This window comes from Mycteria americana, unplaced genomic scaffold (assembly GCF_035582795.1).
Source record: "Mycteria americana isolate JAX WOST 10 ecotype Jacksonville Zoo and Gardens unplaced genomic scaffold, USCA_MyAme_1.0 Scaffold_229, whole genome shotgun sequence".
In the NCBI taxonomy this organism is placed as follows: Eukaryota; Metazoa; Chordata; class Aves; order Ciconiiformes; family Ciconiidae; genus Mycteria; species Mycteria americana.
In genome coordinates, this window is record NW_027445568.1 from 14,705 (window position 1) to 33,005 (window position 18,301).

Genomic DNA, 18,301 nt, shown 5'->3' on the forward strand with positions numbered 1-18,301 from the left:
CCATGGCGGGACCCACGGTGGCACCCGTGGGGTCACCCTCACTGTGAGCCACAGTGGGACCCACGGCGGGACCCACTGTGGCACCCATGGGGTCACCCTCGCTGTTTGTCACGGTGGGACCCACGGCGGGACCCACGGTGGCACCCGTGGGGTCACCCTCGCTGTGACCCATGGTGGGACCCACGGCGGGACCCACTGTGGCACCCATGGGGTCACCCTCGCTGTGAGCCACGGCGGGACCCACGGTGGGACCCACAGTGGGACCCTCACTGTGAGCCACGGCGGGACCCATGGCGGGACCCACAGCAGGACCCATGGCGGGACCCACGGTGGCACCCGTGGGGTCACCCTCACTGTGAGCCACAGTGGGACCCACGGCGGGACCCACTGTGGCACCCATGGGGTCACCCTCGCTGTGACCCACGGCGGGACCCACGGCGGGACCCACTGTGGCACCTGTGGGGTCACCCTCGCTGTGAGCCACGGCGGGACCCACGGCGGGACCCTGACTGTGGCCCACAGTGGGACCCATGGTGGGACCCACAGTGTAACAATCACCGTGACCCATGGTGGGAACCATGGTGGGCCCCACAGCGGGACCCATGGTGGGACCCTCACCATGACCCATGGTGGGACCCATGGCAGGACCCACGGTGGGACCTGTGGCGGGACCTTCACTGTGAGCCACAGTGGGCCCCATGGTGGGACCCACAGCGTAACAATCACCGGGACCCACGGTGGGACCCACGGTGGGACCCTCACTGTGAGCCACGGCGGGACCCACGGCAGGACCCACGGCAGGACCCATGGCGGGACCCACAACGGGACCCGTGGCAGAACCCTCCCTGTGACCCACGGCAGGACCCTCACCATGACCCCCGCTGTGCCCCTGGCTGTGCCCCCCGCTGTGACCCCCAGCCCCCCAATAAAGCCTGCGCCCCCCACGCCGTGAGCTTCCTCCGAGGGTGTCGCGGCGCCGCCTTTTCCCGGCAGAGCGGGGCCCCCCCTCCCCCCCGGGCCTGGCCGGGCGCCCGGGTCCCCCGGGTGGGGGTGGGGCGGGTGCACCCGGATACCTGGGTCCCCTATGGGGGGAGGGGACCAGGTGCTCAGGGTGGGGCCCGCGTTAGGGGCAGCTGCTGTTAACGAGGCCGCAGTTAACGAGGCCTCGTTACCCTGAGGTGGGCCCGGGTTCGGGGTGCCCGGGCACGGGGCCCCCCCGTGGGGGCTGGGGGTGGCGGGGCCTGGGTCCCCCGGGGTGTGGGGCAGCCCCGGCCCCCCCCCGCCCCGTGAATTCCCGTAGGCCCCGGTGTTTCGCAACACACGCACACCCCACGCCCCCCCCTCGGCCCGTCAGCCCCACAGAGCCCGCGGACGGACGGACGGACGGACGAGCCCGGACCCACGGCCATGGCGGGAGCCCTCCTCGCCCTCCTGCTCCTCTTGGCCTCCGCTGACGGTGGGTGCCCCCTGCCCCACGGCTGCCCCACGGCCACCCCATGGCCGCCACAGCTGCCCCGTGGCCGCCCAATGGCTGCCCCACGGCTGCCCAATGGCTGCCCCATAGCCACCCCATGGCTGCCCCACAGCCACCCCGTGGCCGCCCAGTGGCCGCGCCACAGCCGCCCCACAACCACCCAACGGCTGCCCGATGGCCACCCCATGGCTGCCCCACAGCCACTCCTCGGCTGCCCCATGGCCACCCCATGGCTGCCCTACGGCCGCCCCACGGCCACCCCACATCCGCCTCGCCTCCCACTGACCGCGTCCCCCACCCCACAGGCAGCCCCACGGCGGCCGTCCCGACGACCCCCCCCACGCTGCCCCCCGACCCCCCGCGCTGCGACCCGGCGCTGGCCCCGATCGAGGGGGGCTGGGGGGAGCTGGTGGCGGGGGGGGAGGGGCTGCGCTACCGCTGCCCCCAGGGCAGCACCCCCTTCCCCACCGGCCTCCGGCGCTGCAGCCCCGAGGGGGTCTGGGACCCCCTGCCCGAGGGGAGCAGCCCCCGCTGCCAAGGTGGGGCCCAGGGGGGTTATTGGGGTCCCTGGGGGGGGTCTCTGGGGCCTGGGGGGTCCCTGGGGGGACAGGGAGGGCCCAGGGGGGTTATTGGGGTCCCTGGGGGGGGTCTCTGGGGCCTGGGGGGTCCCTGGGGGGACAGGGAGGGTCCTGGGGGGTTATTGGGGGTCCCTGGGGGGACAGGGAGGGCCCAGGGGGGTTATTGGGGTCCCTGGGGGGGGTCTCTGGGGCCTGGGGGGTCCCTGGGGGACAGGGAGGGTCCTGGGGGGTTATTGGGGTCCCTGGGGGGGTCCCTGGGCTTCGGGGCAGGGTTGGAAGCCTCTGGGGGGCTGTGGGGGTGTCCCTGGGGGGGTCGGGGGGCCTCTCTGGGGACTGGGGGGTCCCTGAGGGGGTCCCGGGGGGGCGTTGGGATTTGCGGGGGGGTCCCTGGGCCTCGGGGGGGGGGGTGGGGCTTCACCAGGGCCCTGGGGATCGGGGCTCCCGGGGTTGAGGGTCCGGGTCCGGGGCTCCGGGGTGAGGGGCTCCGGGGTCGGGGTCCGGGGGGTCCCAGGGTCCCGGCTCCCAGGTGAGGGGCTCCAGGGTCGGGGTCCGGGGTCGGGGCTCCGGGGATTCCGGGGCCGGGGTCCCGGGGCCGGGGGTCCGGGGTGAGGGGCTCCGGGGCCGGGCTCCGGGGGTCCCGGGGTGAGCCCCCCGCCCCGCAGCCGTCTGGTGCCCGGCGCCGCTGGAGTTCGAGCAGGGCTGGTTCTGGCCGCGCCGGGGGCGGCACCCGCTCGGCTCCCGCCTGGAGTTCGGCTGCTTCGGGGGCTTCGCGCTGCGGGGGCCGCACACGCTGCGCTGCGGGCCCGGGGGGCGCTGGGAGGGGGCGACCCCCGTCTGCGACGACGGCGGTGAGGACCCGGCCCCCCCGGCCCCCCCGGGCCCCGCGTCCCCCTGGGTCCCCCCGGGTCCCCCCCCCGTGTCCCCCCCCGGGTCCCCCCTCGGTCCCCCCCCGGCCCCGGCCCCCCCCGGCCCCTGAGCACCCTTGTGCCCCCCCCAAGTGTCCCCGTATCCCCCCGCGTTCCCCCAGCGTCCCGGCGAGCGCCCAAATGTCCCCGCGCCCCTGAGCATCCCCGTGTCCCCCCCGTGTCCCCCCCGTGTCCCCATGTCCCCCCCGTGTCCCCCTGTCCTCCTCATGTCCCCACGTCCCTGAGCATCCCTCTGTCCTCCCCATGTTCCCCCCCAGTCCCCCCCTGTCCCCCTGTCCCCCCCGTCCCCCTGTCCCCCGGTGTCCCCCTGTCCCCATGTCCCCCCGTGTCCCCCCTGTCCCCCCGTGTCCCCCCCATCCCCCCATGTCCCCCTGTGTCCCCCGTGTCCCCCTGTCCCCATGTCCCCCCCATCCCCCCTGTCCCCCTGTCCCCCCCGTGTACCCGTGTCCCCCGTGTCCCCCCCATCCCCCCATGTCCCCCTGTGTCCCCCGTGTCCCCATGTCCCCCCCATCCCCCCTGTCCCCCTGTCCCCCCCGTGTACCCGTGTCCCCCGTGTCCCCCCCATCCCCCCATGTCCCCCCCTGTCCCCCGGTGTCCCCCTGTCCCCATGTCCCCCCCTGTCCCCATGTCCCCCCGTGTCCCCCCTGTCCCCCTGTCCCCCCGGTCCCCCCCGTGTCCCCCGCCCTGACGCCCGCCCGCAGCGGGGGCCTGCCCGGCGCCGGGGGTCCCGCCGGGGGCCACCAAGGAGGGCTCGGACTACGGCGTGGAGGGGCGCGTCCGGTACCGCTGCCGGCCCGGCCTGGAGCTGCTGGGCTCGGCCGAGCGCCGCTGCCTGGAGGGCGGCGTCTGGAGCGGCACCGAGCCCCGCTGCCGCGGTGAGGGGCGCGGGGGCTGGGGGCCTGGGGGGCCTGGGGGGCCTGGGGGGCGTGGGGGGTATGGGGGCTATGGGGGGTATGGGGGGCTGAGCCCCGCTGCCGCGGTGAGGGGCGTGGGGGCTGGGTGCTGGGGGGCGTGGGGGGTATGGGGGGTATGGGAGCTATGGGAGCTATGGGGGGTATGGGGGGCTGGGGGCTATGGGGGCTATGGGGGGCTGAGCCCCGCTGCCACGGTGAGGGGCGCGGGGGCTGGGTGCTGGGGGGCGTGGGGGGTATGGGGGGTATGGGGGCTGTGGGGGCTGTGGGGGGTATGGGGGGCTGAGCCCCGCTGCTGCAGTGAGGGGCGCGGGGGCTGGGGGCTGGGTGCTGGGGGGCATGGGGGGTATGGGGGGTATGGGGGGCTGGGAGCTATGGGGGGGCTGGAGGGGCTGGGGGCTATGGGGGGGCTGAGCCCTGATGCCATGGTGAGGGGCGTCGGGGGCTGGGGGCTATGGGGGGCTGAGCCCCGCTGCCGCGGTGAGGGGCTGGGGGGTCCTGGGGGCTCTTGGGAGCCATGGGAGGGTCCGGGGGGGGGGGGCCGTGGGGTGGTACCCAGGGGTACCCGCTCCTGGGGGCCCCATGGGGCAGGGGTGGGGGGATATGGGGGTGCCATGGGGGTCCCATGCGGAGGGGGAGGGCCCTTATGGGGCAGGGGCGTCCCATATGGGGTGGGGTGGGGCGGGACCGGGGGTGACCCGGTGCCCCCCCCCCCAGACCCCCACTTCTTCGACACCCCCGAGGACGTGGCCACCTCCTTCCTCGCCTCCCTCGCCCAGATCGTGGAGGTGGCCGAGGCCAACGGCACCCAGGGTGGGGGCCATGGGGGCTGGGGGGGCTGGGGGCCATGGGGGGCTGGGGGGGGCTATGGGGGGCCGGGGGGGCTGGGGGCCATGGGGGGCTGGGGGCGTATTTGGGTATGGGGGGCTGAGGGGCTGGGGGGGGCTCTGGGGTGCGTGTGGGGCTGAGGGTCGCTGTGGGTCAGGGCTGGGGGGGCCCTGGGGGAGTCTGTGGGCTCCATGGGGGGTTCTGTGGGACTGGTGGGGCTCCATGGGGCTCAGCAGGGTTTGCCGTGGGTCACGGTGGGGTTTGCCATGGGTCGTGGTGGCGTTCACCATGGGTTGCAGTGGGTCACAGTGGGGCTCACTGTGGGTTACAGTGGGGTTCGCCGTGGGTCGCGGTGGGGTTTGCCGTGGGCTGCGGTGCGTTGCAGTGGGGTTCGCCGTGGGTCGCGGTGGGGTTCGCTGTGGGTCGCGGTGGGGTTCGCCGTGGGTCGAGGTGGGGTTTGCCGTGGGTCGCGGTGGGGATCGCCGTGGGTCGCGGTGGGGTTCGCCGTGGGTCGCGGTGGGGTTTGCCATGGGTCGCGGTGGGGATCGCCGTGGGTCGCGGTGGGGTTCGCCGTGGGTCGCGGTGGGCCGCAGCCCCCCCGCCCCCAGGCCCCACGGAGAAGCGCCGCATCCGCCTGAGCCCCGGGGCCGCCATGAACATCTACCTGGTGCTGGACGCGTCCCAGAGCGTCGGCCCCCGCGACTTCGAGGACGCCCGGAACGCCCTGCGGGAGCTGGTGGAGAAGGTGGGGACCCCCGGGACCCCCAACCCCCCCCAGACTCCTCTGCCCCCCCCCCGGGCCCTCCCCGAAGCCCCATGGCCCCCCTAAGCCCCCAGACCTCCCGTGTCCCCCAAGTCCCCCCGTGTCCCCCCAGACCCCCCAATCTCCCTGACCCCTGACCCCCCCGGCCCCGCTGACCCCCTGGGACCCCTCTGACCCCCCCGACCCCCTGGGACCCCCTGACCCCCCCTGACCCCCTGGGACCCCCCGGCCCCGCTGACCCCCTGGGACCCCTCTGACCCCCCTGACCCCCTGGGACCCCCCGGCCCCGCTGACCCCCTGGGACCCCCCGACCCCCCCTGACCCCCCCTGACCCCCTGGGACCCCTCTGACCCCCCCGACCCCCTGGGACCCCCTGACCCCGCTGACCCCCTGGGACCCCTCTGACCCCCCCAATCTCCCTGACCCCCCCGACCCCTGGGACCCCCAAATCCCACCCTGACCCCCCGCCCCCCAGATCGCCAGCTATGGGGCAGCCCCCCACTACGGGATCATCACCTTCGGGACGGAGGCGCGGGTGGTGCTGAGCCCCATGGAGCCCCAGGCGGCCGACGGGGCCTGGGTGGCCGAGCTGCTGGAGAAGCTGCCCTTCGCAGGTGGGGGGCGGGGGCCCGTGGGGGGGCAGGGGGACTACAGGGGTCTGGGGGCGTCCTGGGGGGGGCTAGGGGGGTCTTGGGGGGGGCTATGGGGTGTTATGGGGGTCTGGGGGGGGTCCTGGGGGGGCTATGGGGTGTGATGGGGGTCTGGGGGGGTCTTTGGGGGGGGCTATGGGGTGCTTTGTGGGGCTATGTGGGTCTGGGGGGGTCCTGGGGGGGCTATGGGGGGGCTATGGGGTGCTCTGGGGGTTGGGGCGGGTTTGGGGGGCTTGGGGTGCTCTGGGCTTGGGGGGTTGTGGGGGGGCTATGGGGTCTCTGGGGCTGGGGGGGTTTTGGGGGGCTATGGGGTCCATGGGGCAGGGGGTTGTGGGGAGGCTATGGGGTCCATGGGGCTGTGGGGCTGTGGGGCTGTGGGGCGGGGGCCCATGGGGCTGTGGGGCCCATGGGGCTGTGGGGCGGGGGCCCATGGGGCTCTGACCCGCGCCCCCAGCCCACGCGCAGAAGCCGGGCACCAACCCCCACGCGGCGCTGCGGGCCGTGTACGAGCTGCTGGTGCAGCAGGAGCGGGGGGAGCAGCTGCGGGGGCTGCAGCCCCCCCCCGTCACCAACAGCACCCGCCACGTCCTCATCGTCATGACCGACGGTGCGGCCCCCCGACCCCCCACCCCCGACCCCCATCCCCCCGGGAGCCCAAACCCCCCATAGACCCCCCCATAGACCCCCCATAGACCCCCCCCATAGACCCCCCCCCATAGACCCCCCTCATAGACCCCCCCCATAGACCCCCCTCATAGACCCCCCCATAGACCCCCCCCATAGACCCCCCCCATAGACCCCCCATAGACCCCCCCATAGACCCCCCATAGACCCCCCCCATAGACCCCCCTCATAGACCCCCCCATAGACCCCCCCCCATAGACCCCCCATAGACCCCCCTCATAGACCCCCCCATAGACCCCCCCCATAGACCCCCCATAGACCCCCCCATAGACCCCCCCCATAGACCCCCCATAGACCCCCCCCTATAGACCCCCCCCCATAGACCCCCCCGGACCCCGATCCCCCCCGGAGCCCCAAATCCCCCCTACACCCCCCAGTGCCCCCCCGACCCTCCCGGACCCCCAATGCCCCCCCACTCGCTCAGAACCCCAGATCCCCCCCAGGGACCCCAAAATCCCCCCCAGACTCCCCTAGACCCCTCCCCAGCCCCCCTTTGGGATCCCCCCCAGACCCAAAGCCCCCCCGGAACCCCAAAATCCCCCCTACACCCCCCCAAAGCCCCCAGGACCCCCATAGACACCCCCCCCCCCATTACGGTCCCCCGTAGCCCCCCCCAAAGACCCCCCCAGACCCCCCCTTAGTCCCCCATAGACCCCTCCCCAGACCCCCTTTGGGATCCTCCCCAGCCCCCAAATCCCCCCCCCAGGGACCCCAAAATCCCCCTTACACCCCCCCAAAGCCCCCCCAGCCCCCCCCCATCCCCTCTGGGATCCCCCCCGGACCCCAAATTCCCCACAGGGACCCCAAAATCCCCCCTCCAAGCCCTCCCACCCCCCCTTTGGGATCCCCCCAGCCCCCTAATGCCCCCCCAGACCCCCCAAAGTCCCCCCTAGACCCCCCCAAGCCCCCCAGACCCCTCCCCGTCCCCTCTGGGCTCCCCCCGACCCCAAATCCCCCCCCCGGGGGACCCCCCTGACGCCCTGTGCCCCCCAGGCCGGGTGAACATGGGGGGGTCCCCGGTCCCCGTCATCCACCAGATCCGGGAGCTGCTGAGCATCGGCCGGGACCCCCGCAACGACCGGGAGGACTTTCTGGGTGGGGGTCGGGAACGGGGGGGCCGGGGGCACGGGGGGCCCGGTGGGGGGGGGGGAGGGGGGGCCGGGGGGGTGTCTTGGGGGGGCTGGGGTTGACTATGGGGAGGGGCTGGGGGGCAGCTTGGGGGGCTGGGGGGGCTGTCAGTGGGGCTGGGGGGGGGGGCTGGAGGGGTTTGGGGGGGCTGGGGAAGGTTTTGGGGGGCTGGGGGTGCCACAGAGGGGTGCTGGGGGGCAGGTTGGGGGCTGGGGGCTGTCGGGGGGGCTGGGGGGGCCGGAGGGGTTTGGGGGGGCCGGGGAGGTTTGGGGGGCCGGGGGTGCCACAGAGGGGTGCTGGGGGGCATGGTTGGGGGCTGGGGGAATGGAGGGGTTTGGGGGGGCCGGGGAGGTTTGGGGGGCTGGGGGGGGCCGGGGGTGCCACAGAGGGGGGCTGGGGGGCAGGTTGGGGGCTGGGGGGCTGTTGGGGGGCTGGGGGGATGGAGGGGTTTGGGGGGGCCGGGGAGGTTTGGGGGGTTTTGGGGGGACCCGGGGAGGTTTGGGGGGCTGGGGGGGGCCGGGGGTGCCACAGAGGGGTGCTGGGGGGCAGGTTGGGGGCTGGGGGCTGTGGGGGGGCTGGGGGGGCCGGAGGGGTTTGGGGGGCCGGGGCGGCTGGGGCTGACCCCCCCCCGCAGACGTGTACGTGTTCGGGCTGGGGGAGCTGGTGCACGCGGAGACGCTGAACGCGCTGGCCTCGCACAAGGACGGGGAGCAGCACGTGTTCCTGCTGCGGGGGCTGCCCGACCTGCAGGAGGCCTTCCACCGCATGATCGGTGAGACCCCCCCCGGGACCCCCCCGGGACCCCCCCCGGGGACCCCCCCCCCGGGACCCCCCCCGTGGCCTTCCACCGCATGATCGGTGAGCCCCCCCCCGGGACCCCCCGGACCCCCCCCCGGGACCCCCCCATGGCCTTCCACCGCATGATCGGTGAGCCCCCCCGGGACCCCCCAAAACACCCCCGGGACCCCCCCCGGGACCCCCCCCATGGCCTTCCACCGCATGATCGGTGAGCCCCCTCCCGGGACCCCCCGGGACCCCCCCCCCGGGACCCCCCCGGGACCCCCCAAACACCCCCGGGACCCCCCCCATGGCCTTCCACCGCATGATCGGTGAGACCCCCCCCCGGGACCCCCCGGGACCCCCCCCCCGGGACCCCCCCCCGGGACCCCCCCCATGGCCTTCCACCGCATGATCGGTGAGCCCCCTCCCGGGACCCCCCCAAACCCCCCCGGGACCCCCCCATGGCCTTCCACCGCATGATCGGTGAGCCCCCCCCGGGACCCCCCCGGGACCCCCCCGGGACCCCCCCCCGGGACCCCCCCCATGGCCTTCCACCGCATGATCGGTGAGACCCCCCCCCGGGACCCCCCCGGGACCCCCCCAAAACACCCCCGGGACCCCCCCTGGACCCCCCCGAAACCCCCCCAACCCCCCCCGGGACCCCCCGGGACCCCCAATCTCGGCTCCCCCAGACGAGAGCGAGGTGCTGGGGCTCTGCGGGCTCAGCCACGAGTTCAGCAGCGCCAGCGACCGGGAGAGGAACCCCTGGCACGTCAGCGTCACCGTCACCGTGAGCGGGGGCTCCGTGGGGACGGGGGGGCACGGGGGGGCACGGGGACATGGGGGGCACGGGGAGATGGGGGGCACCATGGGGGACACGGGGGACATGGGGGGACAGAGGGACCCCTGGCACGTCAGCGTCACCGTCACCGTGAGCGGGGGCTCCGTGGGGACGGGGGGGGCACGGGGGGGCACGGGGACATGGGGGGCACGGGGGGATGGGGGGCACCATGGGGGACACGGGGACACGGGGGGCGTGGGGACATCGGGGGGACAGAGGAACCCCTGGCACGTCAGCGTCACCGTCACCGTGAGCGGGGGCTCTGTGGGGACGGAGGGGCACGGGGGGCGTGGGGACATGGGGGGCACGGGGGGATGGGGGGCACCATGGGGGACACGGGGGACATGGGGGGACAGAGGAACCCCTGGCACGTCAGCGTCACCGTCACCGTGAGTGGGGGCTCTGTGGGGACGGGGGGGCACGGGGAGATGGGGGGCACCATGGGGGACACGGGGACACAGGGGACATGGGGGACATGGGGGGTGTGGGGACATCGAGGGGACAGAGGGACCCTTGGCACGTCACCGTCACTGTCACTGTGAGTGGGGGGGCACCGTGGGGGCCACGTGTGGGGGCCACGTCACTGTCGCAGTGAGCGCACGGGGACACGCGTGGGGCTGGGGGGACCCCCGTGCCCCCCGTGACCCCCGTGCCCCCCCGTGTCCCCAGCGCCCGGGGAAGGGCCACGAGCGCTGCCAGGGGTCCCTGGTGTCCCCCCTACTTCGTGCTGACGGCCGCTCACTGCTTCCTCGTGGACGACCAGGCGGCCTGGATCTCCGTGGACGCGGGTGCGTCCCCGGGGGGACGCGGGGGGACACACGGGGACGCGGGGACACGCCACGGGACGCGCGGGGACGCGGGGGGGCACAAAGCCGCTGCCTGGCCTGGGATGCGGGGGGACGCGGGGGGGGACATCGGGGGGGACGCGGGGACGCGCGGGGACGCGGGGACGCGTGGTGACGTGTCACGGGACGCAGCAGGACACGCAGGGCCGGGCCGGGGGACACGCAATGACACGGGGGACGCAGGGCTGTGACCTGCTGGGGGATGTGGGGGGACATTGGGGGGACGCGGGGGGACACACGGGGACACGCGGGGACACGCCACGGGACGCGCGGGGACGCGGGGTGGGGGACAAAGCCGCTGCCTGGCCTGGGATGCGGGGGGACGCGGGGGGGGACATCGGGGGGGGACGCGCGGGGACCCCGGGCCCCTTTGGGCGGCAGCGGGGTCCCCGCAGGCCGGGTCCCCGCTGAGGCGTCGCCGTGGGTCGCGCAGGGCCGCAGGTGCGGTGGGGGGGTGGCCGGGGTCTTCCTGCACCCCGAGTACAACCTGGGGGGGGCGGCGGGAGCGGGGGGTCCCCGAGTTCTACGACTACGACGTGGCCCTGGTGCAGCTGGCGAAGGCCGTGACCCCCAGCACCACCGTGCGGTGAGGGGCGGGGGGCGTCTATGGGGCGGGGGGGCTGGGGGGAAGAGGGGAGATCTGTGGGGCGGGTGGGGCCGTGGGGCTTGGGGGGGGCTGTGGGGCAGGGGGGCTGTGGGGCAGAGGGGGGGCTCTGGGGCAGGAGGCAGGTAGGGGGGGCTGCGGGCTGGGGGGGGGTCTATGGGGCGGGGGGGGGCTGGGGGGAAGAGGGGGGGACCTGTGGGGTGGGCGGGGCTGTGGGGCAGAGGGGGGGCTCTGGGGCAGGAAGCAGGCAGGGGGGGCTGGGGGACAGAGGGGGGGCTGTGGGGCTGGGGGCATCGGGGGAGGACCTATAGGGCAGTGGGGGGGGTCTGTGGGGCAGAGGGGGACTGGGGGGGCTGTGGGGCTGAGGGAAGAATCTGTGGGGCAGAGGGGGGGGTCTGTGGGGTGGGGGCATGGGGGGGTCTGGCAGCGGGGGAGGACCTATGGGGCGGTGGGGGGTCTCTGTGGGGCGGTGGTGGGGGGTCTCTGTGGGGCGGTGGGGGGTCCGTGGGGCAGGATGTGGGGCGCTGACCCCCCGCCCCCCAGCCCCCTCTGCCTGCCCTGCACCGAAGGGGCCTCCCGGGCGCTGCGGCTGCCGCCGGAGCAGAGCACCTGCGCTGAGCACCGTGAGCCCCCTGCCCCCCCGCTGCCCCCCCACTGCCCCCCGCTGCCCCCCAACTGCCCTCACTGCCCCACAACTGCCCCCTGCTGCCCCCCAACTGCCCTCACTGCCCCCCCACTGCCCCCCAACTGCCCCCCGCTGCCCCCAACTGCCCTCACTGCCCCCCCAACTGCTCCACAACTGCCCCCTGCTGCCCCCCAACTGCCCCCCAACTGCCCCCCAACTGCCCTCACTGCCCCACAACTACCCCACAACTGCCCCCCCCGCCCCACAACTGCCCCCACTGCCCCCCCCCTGCCCCCCACCCCCCCTCCCCTCCCCCCATACCCTGACCACCCCCCGGTGCCCCCACCCCCCCCCAGCTGTGCCCCGTGACCCCCCGTGACCCCCGCCCTGTGCTGACCTCTCGACCCCCTGGGTGACTCCCTGTGGCCCTGACCCCTCCTGACCCCCCATGACCCCTGCCCCCCGTGACCTCTGCCCCGTGACCCCGTGACCCCGTGCCCCCCGCCCCCAGGCCGCCTGCTGCTCCCCGAGAAGCTGCTGGAGGCCTTCTTCGTCTCGGCCCACGGCCCCTCCGCGCTGCAGCGCCGCCAGATCCACATCAAGCTGGGCAAGCAGGTGGGCCCCCCCCCCCCCCCCCCCCGCGTCTGCCTGGGCCCCGCGTCCGTCCGTCCGTCTGTCCCCCGTGCCTCTGTCCCCCGTGCCTGTCCCCGCCATGTCCCTCTGTCCTCCCCGTGTCCCCACATCCCCGTGTCCCCGTGTCCCTGTGTCCATGTCCCCATGTCCCCATGTCCCTGTCTGCGTGTCCTGACCCCCCCGTGTCCCCACGTCCCCATGTCCCCATGTCTGTGTTCCCATGTCCTGACCCCGTGTCCCCATGTCCCCACATCCCCATGTCCGTGTCCCCATCCCCACATCCCCGTGTCCCCATGTCCCCACGCCCCCGTGTCCCCATGTCCCCACGTCCATGTCCCTGTGTCCCTGTGTCCCCGTGTCCCCACGTCCCCGTGTCCCCATGTCCCAATGTCCCCATGTCCCCGTGTCCCCACATCCCCGTGTCCCCACGTCCCCGTGTCTCCATGTCCCAATGTCCCCATGTCCCCGTCCCCACGTCCCCGTGTCCCCACGTCCCCGTGTCCCCACCCCCGCAGCGGGAGCACTGCGAGGCCGACGCCCTGAAGGCCCCCCCCTACGCCAACGTCTCGGCGCTGGGCGACGTCGTCACCCCCCGCTTCCTCTGCTCCGGCGGCACCGATCCCCACGTCGACCCCAACGCCTGCCGCGGTCAGTGCCCCCAGTGCCCCCAGTGCGTCCCAGTGCCCCCCCAGGGCCTCCCCAGTGCCCCCCAGTGCCCCCCCAGGGCCTCCCCAGTGCGTCCCAGCATGGCCCAGTAGAGCCCCCAGTGCCCCCAGTGCCCCCCCAGGGCCTCCCCAGTGCCCCCCAGTGCGTCCCAGTGCCCCCCAGTGCATTCCAGTGTCCCCAGTGCGTCCCAGTGCCCCCTCAGGGCCTCCCCAGTGCATCCCAGTGCCCCCCCAGGGCCTCCCCAGTGCGTCCCAGCATGGCCCAGTGGAGCCCCCAGTGCCCCAGGGCGGCCCAGTGCCCCCCCAGTACAGCCCAGTACTCTCCAGTACACCCCCAGTGGCTTCCAGTACACCCCAGTGCCCTGCCAATGCATCCCAGTGCCTCCCCGGTACCTCCCAGTACCATCCCAGTGGCACCCCAGTGCCTCCCAGTATGTCCCAGTGCTGTCCTAGTGCCCACCGGTGCATCCCAGTGTGCCCCCAGTGCTTCCCGCTATGTCCCAGTACATCCCAGTGCACTTCTGCTGCCCCCCAGTATGTCCCACTGCCCCCCTGCTGCCATCCCAGTATAACCCCGTGGGCCCCAGTGCCAGCCCAGTACGTCCCAGTGCTGTTCAGCACCAACCTAGTGCCATCCCAGTAAGTCCCAGTATCCCCTGGTGCTATCCCAGTGCCTCCCAGTATCCCTTAGCACCATCCCAGTACGTCCCGGTACATCCCAGTGCTGTCCTAGTGCCTCCCAGCACATCCCAGTGCCCCTCCAGTGTCCCCCCTCCCTCCCAGTATGTCCCAGTACATCCCAGTGACCCTCCAGTGTCCCCCTCCCTCCCAGTATGTCCCAGTACATCCCAGTGCCCCCCCACAGGTGACTCCGGGGGCCCTGTCATTGTCACCCAGGGGGAAGCGCTACTTCCAGGTCGGTGGGGATACTGGGGGGGACTGGGGATACTGGGGGGGACTGGGCATACTGGGAAGGACTGGGGATACCGGGGGAGCACTGGCGATACTAGGGGGGTCTGGGGATACTAGGAATGGGGGTCTGAGTATACTGGGGATACTGGGGATACTGGGGTGGGGTTCACGGATACTGGGGGGCCTCCGAGTACACTGGGAAGGACTGGGCACACTGGGGGGGCACTGGGGGGTCTCTGAGCACGCTGGGCCCGGCCGTGGGGCAGCCATGGGGCGGCTGTGGGGCGGGCGTGGGGCAGGCGTGGGGTGGCCATAGGGCAGCTGTGGGGCGGGCATGGGGCAGCTGTGGGGCGGGCGTGGGGCAGCCGTGGGGCGGGCATGGGCGGGCGTGGGGCGGGCGTGGGGCGGCTGTGGGGCGGGCGTGGGGCAGGCGTGGGGCGGGCGTGACGCCCCGTGCCGCAGGTGGGGGTGATCAGCTGGGGGGTGCTGGACGTCTGCCGCCAGCGCGGGGCCCCGCACAGCGCCCGCGACTTCCACGTCAACGTCTTCGAGGTGCTGCCCTGGCTGCGGCAGCGCCTGCGCGACGAGGAGCTCGGCTTCCTGCCCTGAGCCCGCGCCGGCGCGGGGGGCGCGGGGGCGCGCGGGGACACGTGGGGACACGCGGGGGACATGTAGGGACACGTAGGGACACGTGGGGACGCACAGGGACACGTGGGACACACAAGAACACATAGGGACACGTGGGGACACACAGGGACACGCAGGGACACGTGGGGACACGCGGGGACACGTAGGGACATGTAGGGACACGTGGGGACACGTGGGGACGCACAGGGACACGTAGGGACACGTGGGGACACGTGGGGACACACAAGAACACATAGGGACACGTGGGGACACACAGGGACACATAGGGACACGTGGGGACACATAGGGACACGCAGGGACAACGTGGGGACGTGTGGGGACACGTGGGGACGCACAGGGACACGTAGGGACACATAGGCACATGTGGGGACGTGGGGGGACACACAAGAACACATAGGGACACGTAAGGACACATGGGGACACACAGGAACACATGGGGACGCGTGGAGAGGTGTAGGGACACACAGAAACATGTAGGGACACGTGGGGACGCGCAGGAACACGTAAGGACACATGGGGACACGTGAGGATGCACAACAACACGTAGGGACACATAAAGACACATAAAGACACGTGGGGACACGGAGAGATGCACAGGAACACATGGGGACACATGGGGACGCGTGGGGGATGGGGCGGACACGGGGGGGACATTGGGGGCACGTGGGGACGCAGGGCGACGTGGCACAGGACACGCAGGGACAGGCCGGGGGACGCGCGATGACGCAGGGACAGGGGGCCGCGGCCAGCTGGGGGACGCGGGGGGGCGGCCCCGGGGCCGGGGGGTGACACGGGGCCGGGGGGGGTTGCCGAACGCGGGGACGCTCTGGGGGTGTCCGTTCCCGTCCCCCCCCCCCCATCCCCCGTCGCGACAATAAAGCGGGGCGCGGCCCGGCCGTGCCTTTATTGCCCCCCGAAAAGGTCCTCGTTGTAGACGACCTGCGAGCGCTTGTCCCGGTGCGAGCCCTTGGCGCTGTTCTTCACCGCTGGGGGAGGGGAGGGGAGGGGGGAGGGGGGGGTCAGGGCCGTCCCCGCGGGGCCCAGGGCCCCCCCCCCCCCGCGGGACCCGGCCCCCCCCCGCGCTCACCCAGGGACCCCCACAGCGACTTCCCGGTGGCGGCGTCCAGCAGCGGCTGCTTGCGGGCGATGCTGACCTTGAGCTGCACGTCCTGCACCACCGCCCCGTTCAGCTGGGGGGGGAGGGGCGGCGTCAGGGCGGGGGAGGGGCCGGGGCCCCGCCCCGCGGGGGCTGCCCCCGCCCCGCCCCGCCCCCACCTCTGCGATGGCCTGGTCGGCCGACTCCATCTTCTCGTAGGTGACGAAGGCGCAGCTGGGGGGGTGGGGGGGGTGGGGCACGGCAGGTCACGCCCACAGCCCCGCCCCATCTGGCCACACCCACACGTGCCTCCGGCCCCGCCCCATCGGCCCCGCCCACAGCCTGGGGGCTGCACCCGCGATCACGGCTCCGCCCACAAAAGTCCCACCCACAGCCCTTAGCCCCACCCCAGCTCATAGCCCCACCCATAGCCAGACTCCACCCACTGTTAGCCCACACCCACACACTGTGACTCCCACCCCTAACCCTACCCAACCCTTAGCTCCGCCCACAACCATTAACCCCACCCCCCCAAACCATAAGGACTAAAGACTAGTTAAACCTTGGCTCCGCCCACAACCCTTAACCCCGCCCACAACTCTTAACTCCACCCCACCCCCTAGCTCCACCCCCAGCCCTTAGCCCCACCACCTAGCTCCACCCACAACCTTTAGCTCCACCCCCAGCCCTTAGCCCCACCACCTAGCTCCACCCACAACCTTTAGCTCCACCCCCAGCCCTTAGCCCCACCACCTAGCTCCACCCACAACCTTTAGCTCCACCCCCAGCCCTTAGCCCCACCCACCTTCACCTGGCTGTGACCCTGTCCCTGCCACCTAGCTCCACCCACAACCTTTAGCCCCACCCCCAGCCCTTAACCCCACCCACCTTCACCCCGGCTGTGACCCCGCCCACAACCCCAAGCCCCACCCACCTCCACCCCTCCACAGCCCCGCCCCACCCCCTTAGCCCCGCCCCCCAAGCCTTAGCACCCAAGGCTTAGCTCTGCCTTAGCCCCACCCCAACCCTTAGCCCCGCCCACAACCCGGCCCCTCCCCCGCCGGTGGCCCCGCCCACTTGCGCGGGCTGTCCATGGAGAGGTCGATGATGGCTCCGAAGGGGCCGAAGGCTCCGCGCAGCAGCTCGGGGCTCAGCTCCGCCCCGTACACGTACAGCGTGTTGCCCTTGCGGGGGGGGCGCCGCTCGGGGAACGAGTCCGACCCTGCCGGCACCCGCACGTCCCACACCCCCCCGCAGCGCGACCCGGGACCCCCCCCGCACCCGGGACCCCCGCACCCGGGACCCCCCCCCCACACCCAGGACCCCCCGCACCCGGGCCCCCCCCTGAACCCAGGAACAGGACCCCTGCACCTGGGACCCCCCCCGCACCCGGGACCCCCGCACCCAGGACCCCCCCCGCACCCGGGACCCCTGCACCCAGGACCCCCCCCGCACCCGGGAATGGGACCCCCCCCCGCACCCGGGACCCCCCCCTGCACCCGGGACCCCCCTGCACCCGGGAACAGGACCCCTGCACCTGGGACCCCCCCCCCCCCCCCCAGAAACGGGACCCCCCCCGCACCCAGGACCCCCGCACCCGGGAATGGGACCCCCCCCCCGCACCCGGGACCCCCCAGCACCCCAGATTCCAGGACCCCCCCCCGGGACCTGGGATCCCCCAAGGGACCTGGGACCCCCCCCTGCACCTGGGACCCCCCCCCCCCCCCCAAGGAACGGGACCCCCCCGCACCCAGGACCCCCTGCACCCAGGACCCCCACACCCAGGAATGTGACCCCCCCGCACCCCAGAGTCCAGGACCCCCCCCGAGACCTGGGCCCCCCCCCCGCACCCCCGGGACAGGGGCCCCCCAGCACCCCGCCCCCCCGGCCCCCCCCGTACTGCGGAAGGCCCCGTCCCGCTCCCGGCTCCGCTCCTCCAGCTCCGGCTCCTGCTCCCAGTCCAGGCGCCGCTCCCCCCGCTCGGGGGGCTCCCCCCGGCCCCCCGCCCCCTCGGGCTCCCGCAGCCGCTCGCTGGCGCTCACGAAGCTGCCGGGGGGGCCGAGGGGGGGGTCAGGGGGGCCCAAAATCAAAGGGGGGGGGGTCGGGGGGGGGGGGGGGCACTCACCTCTCATACAGCGACTTCCTCTGGGGGCGGCGCGACTGCGGGGAAAGGGGGGGGGGGGGGGCTGGTAACGGGGGGGGGCCGGTAATGGGGGGGGGGGACACACCCCGGCGTCCGGGACCCCCCCAAGGGGACCCCGCCCCCCCGGTACCTCCTGGGAGTCGTCGTCGGCGGAGACGCTGCGCTGGAAGGGCTGGAACGTGGGGGTCGGGCCCTTCTCGGGGTCCTGGGGGGGACGCGCGGGGTGAGGGGCGACCCCCGAACCTCGGCACCCCCCCCCGGGGCTTCGGGGGGCGGGGGGGTGTTGGGGGAGTCCCCTGGGGGATTCGGGGGGGGCACAAGGGGTCTGGGGGGGGCCGCTGGGGTTTGGGGGAGGGGCAGTGGGGAGACGGGGGGAGTTGGGGGACACGGGGGGGGGGGGTGCCGGTGGGGGGTGCCTCGGGGGCGTTGGGGGAGTCCCGGGGGGATTTTGGGGGGGTACGCAGAGTCTACGGGGGGGCCCGGAGATTTGGGGGGGGGGGGTGACGGGAGGCCAGGGGGGGCTGCGGGACCCTGGGGGCGTTGGGGGGTCCCCAAGGATATCGGGGG

At 74.2% G+C, this 18,301-nt stretch overlaps 2 protein-coding genes across 2 annotated transcripts; one reads left to right on the top strand and one right to left on the bottom strand.

Moving 5' to 3' along the window:
* The first annotated feature begins 806 nt into the window (after positions 1–806).
* Positions 807–14,456, top strand: LOC142403378 (complement factor B-like). Its single transcript, XM_075489612.1, is given in 21 exon segments — positions 807–830; positions 919–1,111; positions 1,301–1,456; positions 1,780–2,013; positions 2,715–2,900; positions 3,680–3,853; positions 4,607–4,702; positions 5,326–5,462; positions 5,956–6,094; positions 6,585–6,737; positions 7,808–7,909; positions 8,577–8,714; positions 9,415–9,512; positions 10,233–10,277; positions 10,279–10,351; positions 10,850–10,994; positions 11,556–11,635; positions 12,149–12,252; positions 12,786–12,918; positions 13,801–13,846; positions 14,306–14,456. Coding segments are annotated over 21 exon segments (2,607 nt in total).
* Positions 14,457–15,380: 924 nt separating this feature from the next.
* NELFE (negative elongation factor complex member E) lies at positions 15,381–18,030 on the bottom strand (the record flags this gene model as incomplete). The annotated part of the gene is made up of 7 exons (XM_075489613.1): positions 15,381–15,481; positions 15,583–15,685; positions 15,771–15,825; positions 16,669–16,813; positions 17,492–17,637; positions 17,717–17,751; positions 17,865–18,030. Coding segments are annotated over 7 exons (733 nt in total), but the record flags the coding sequence as incomplete, so codon positions are not given.
* Between the last annotated feature and the right edge of the window lie 271 nt (positions 18,031–18,301).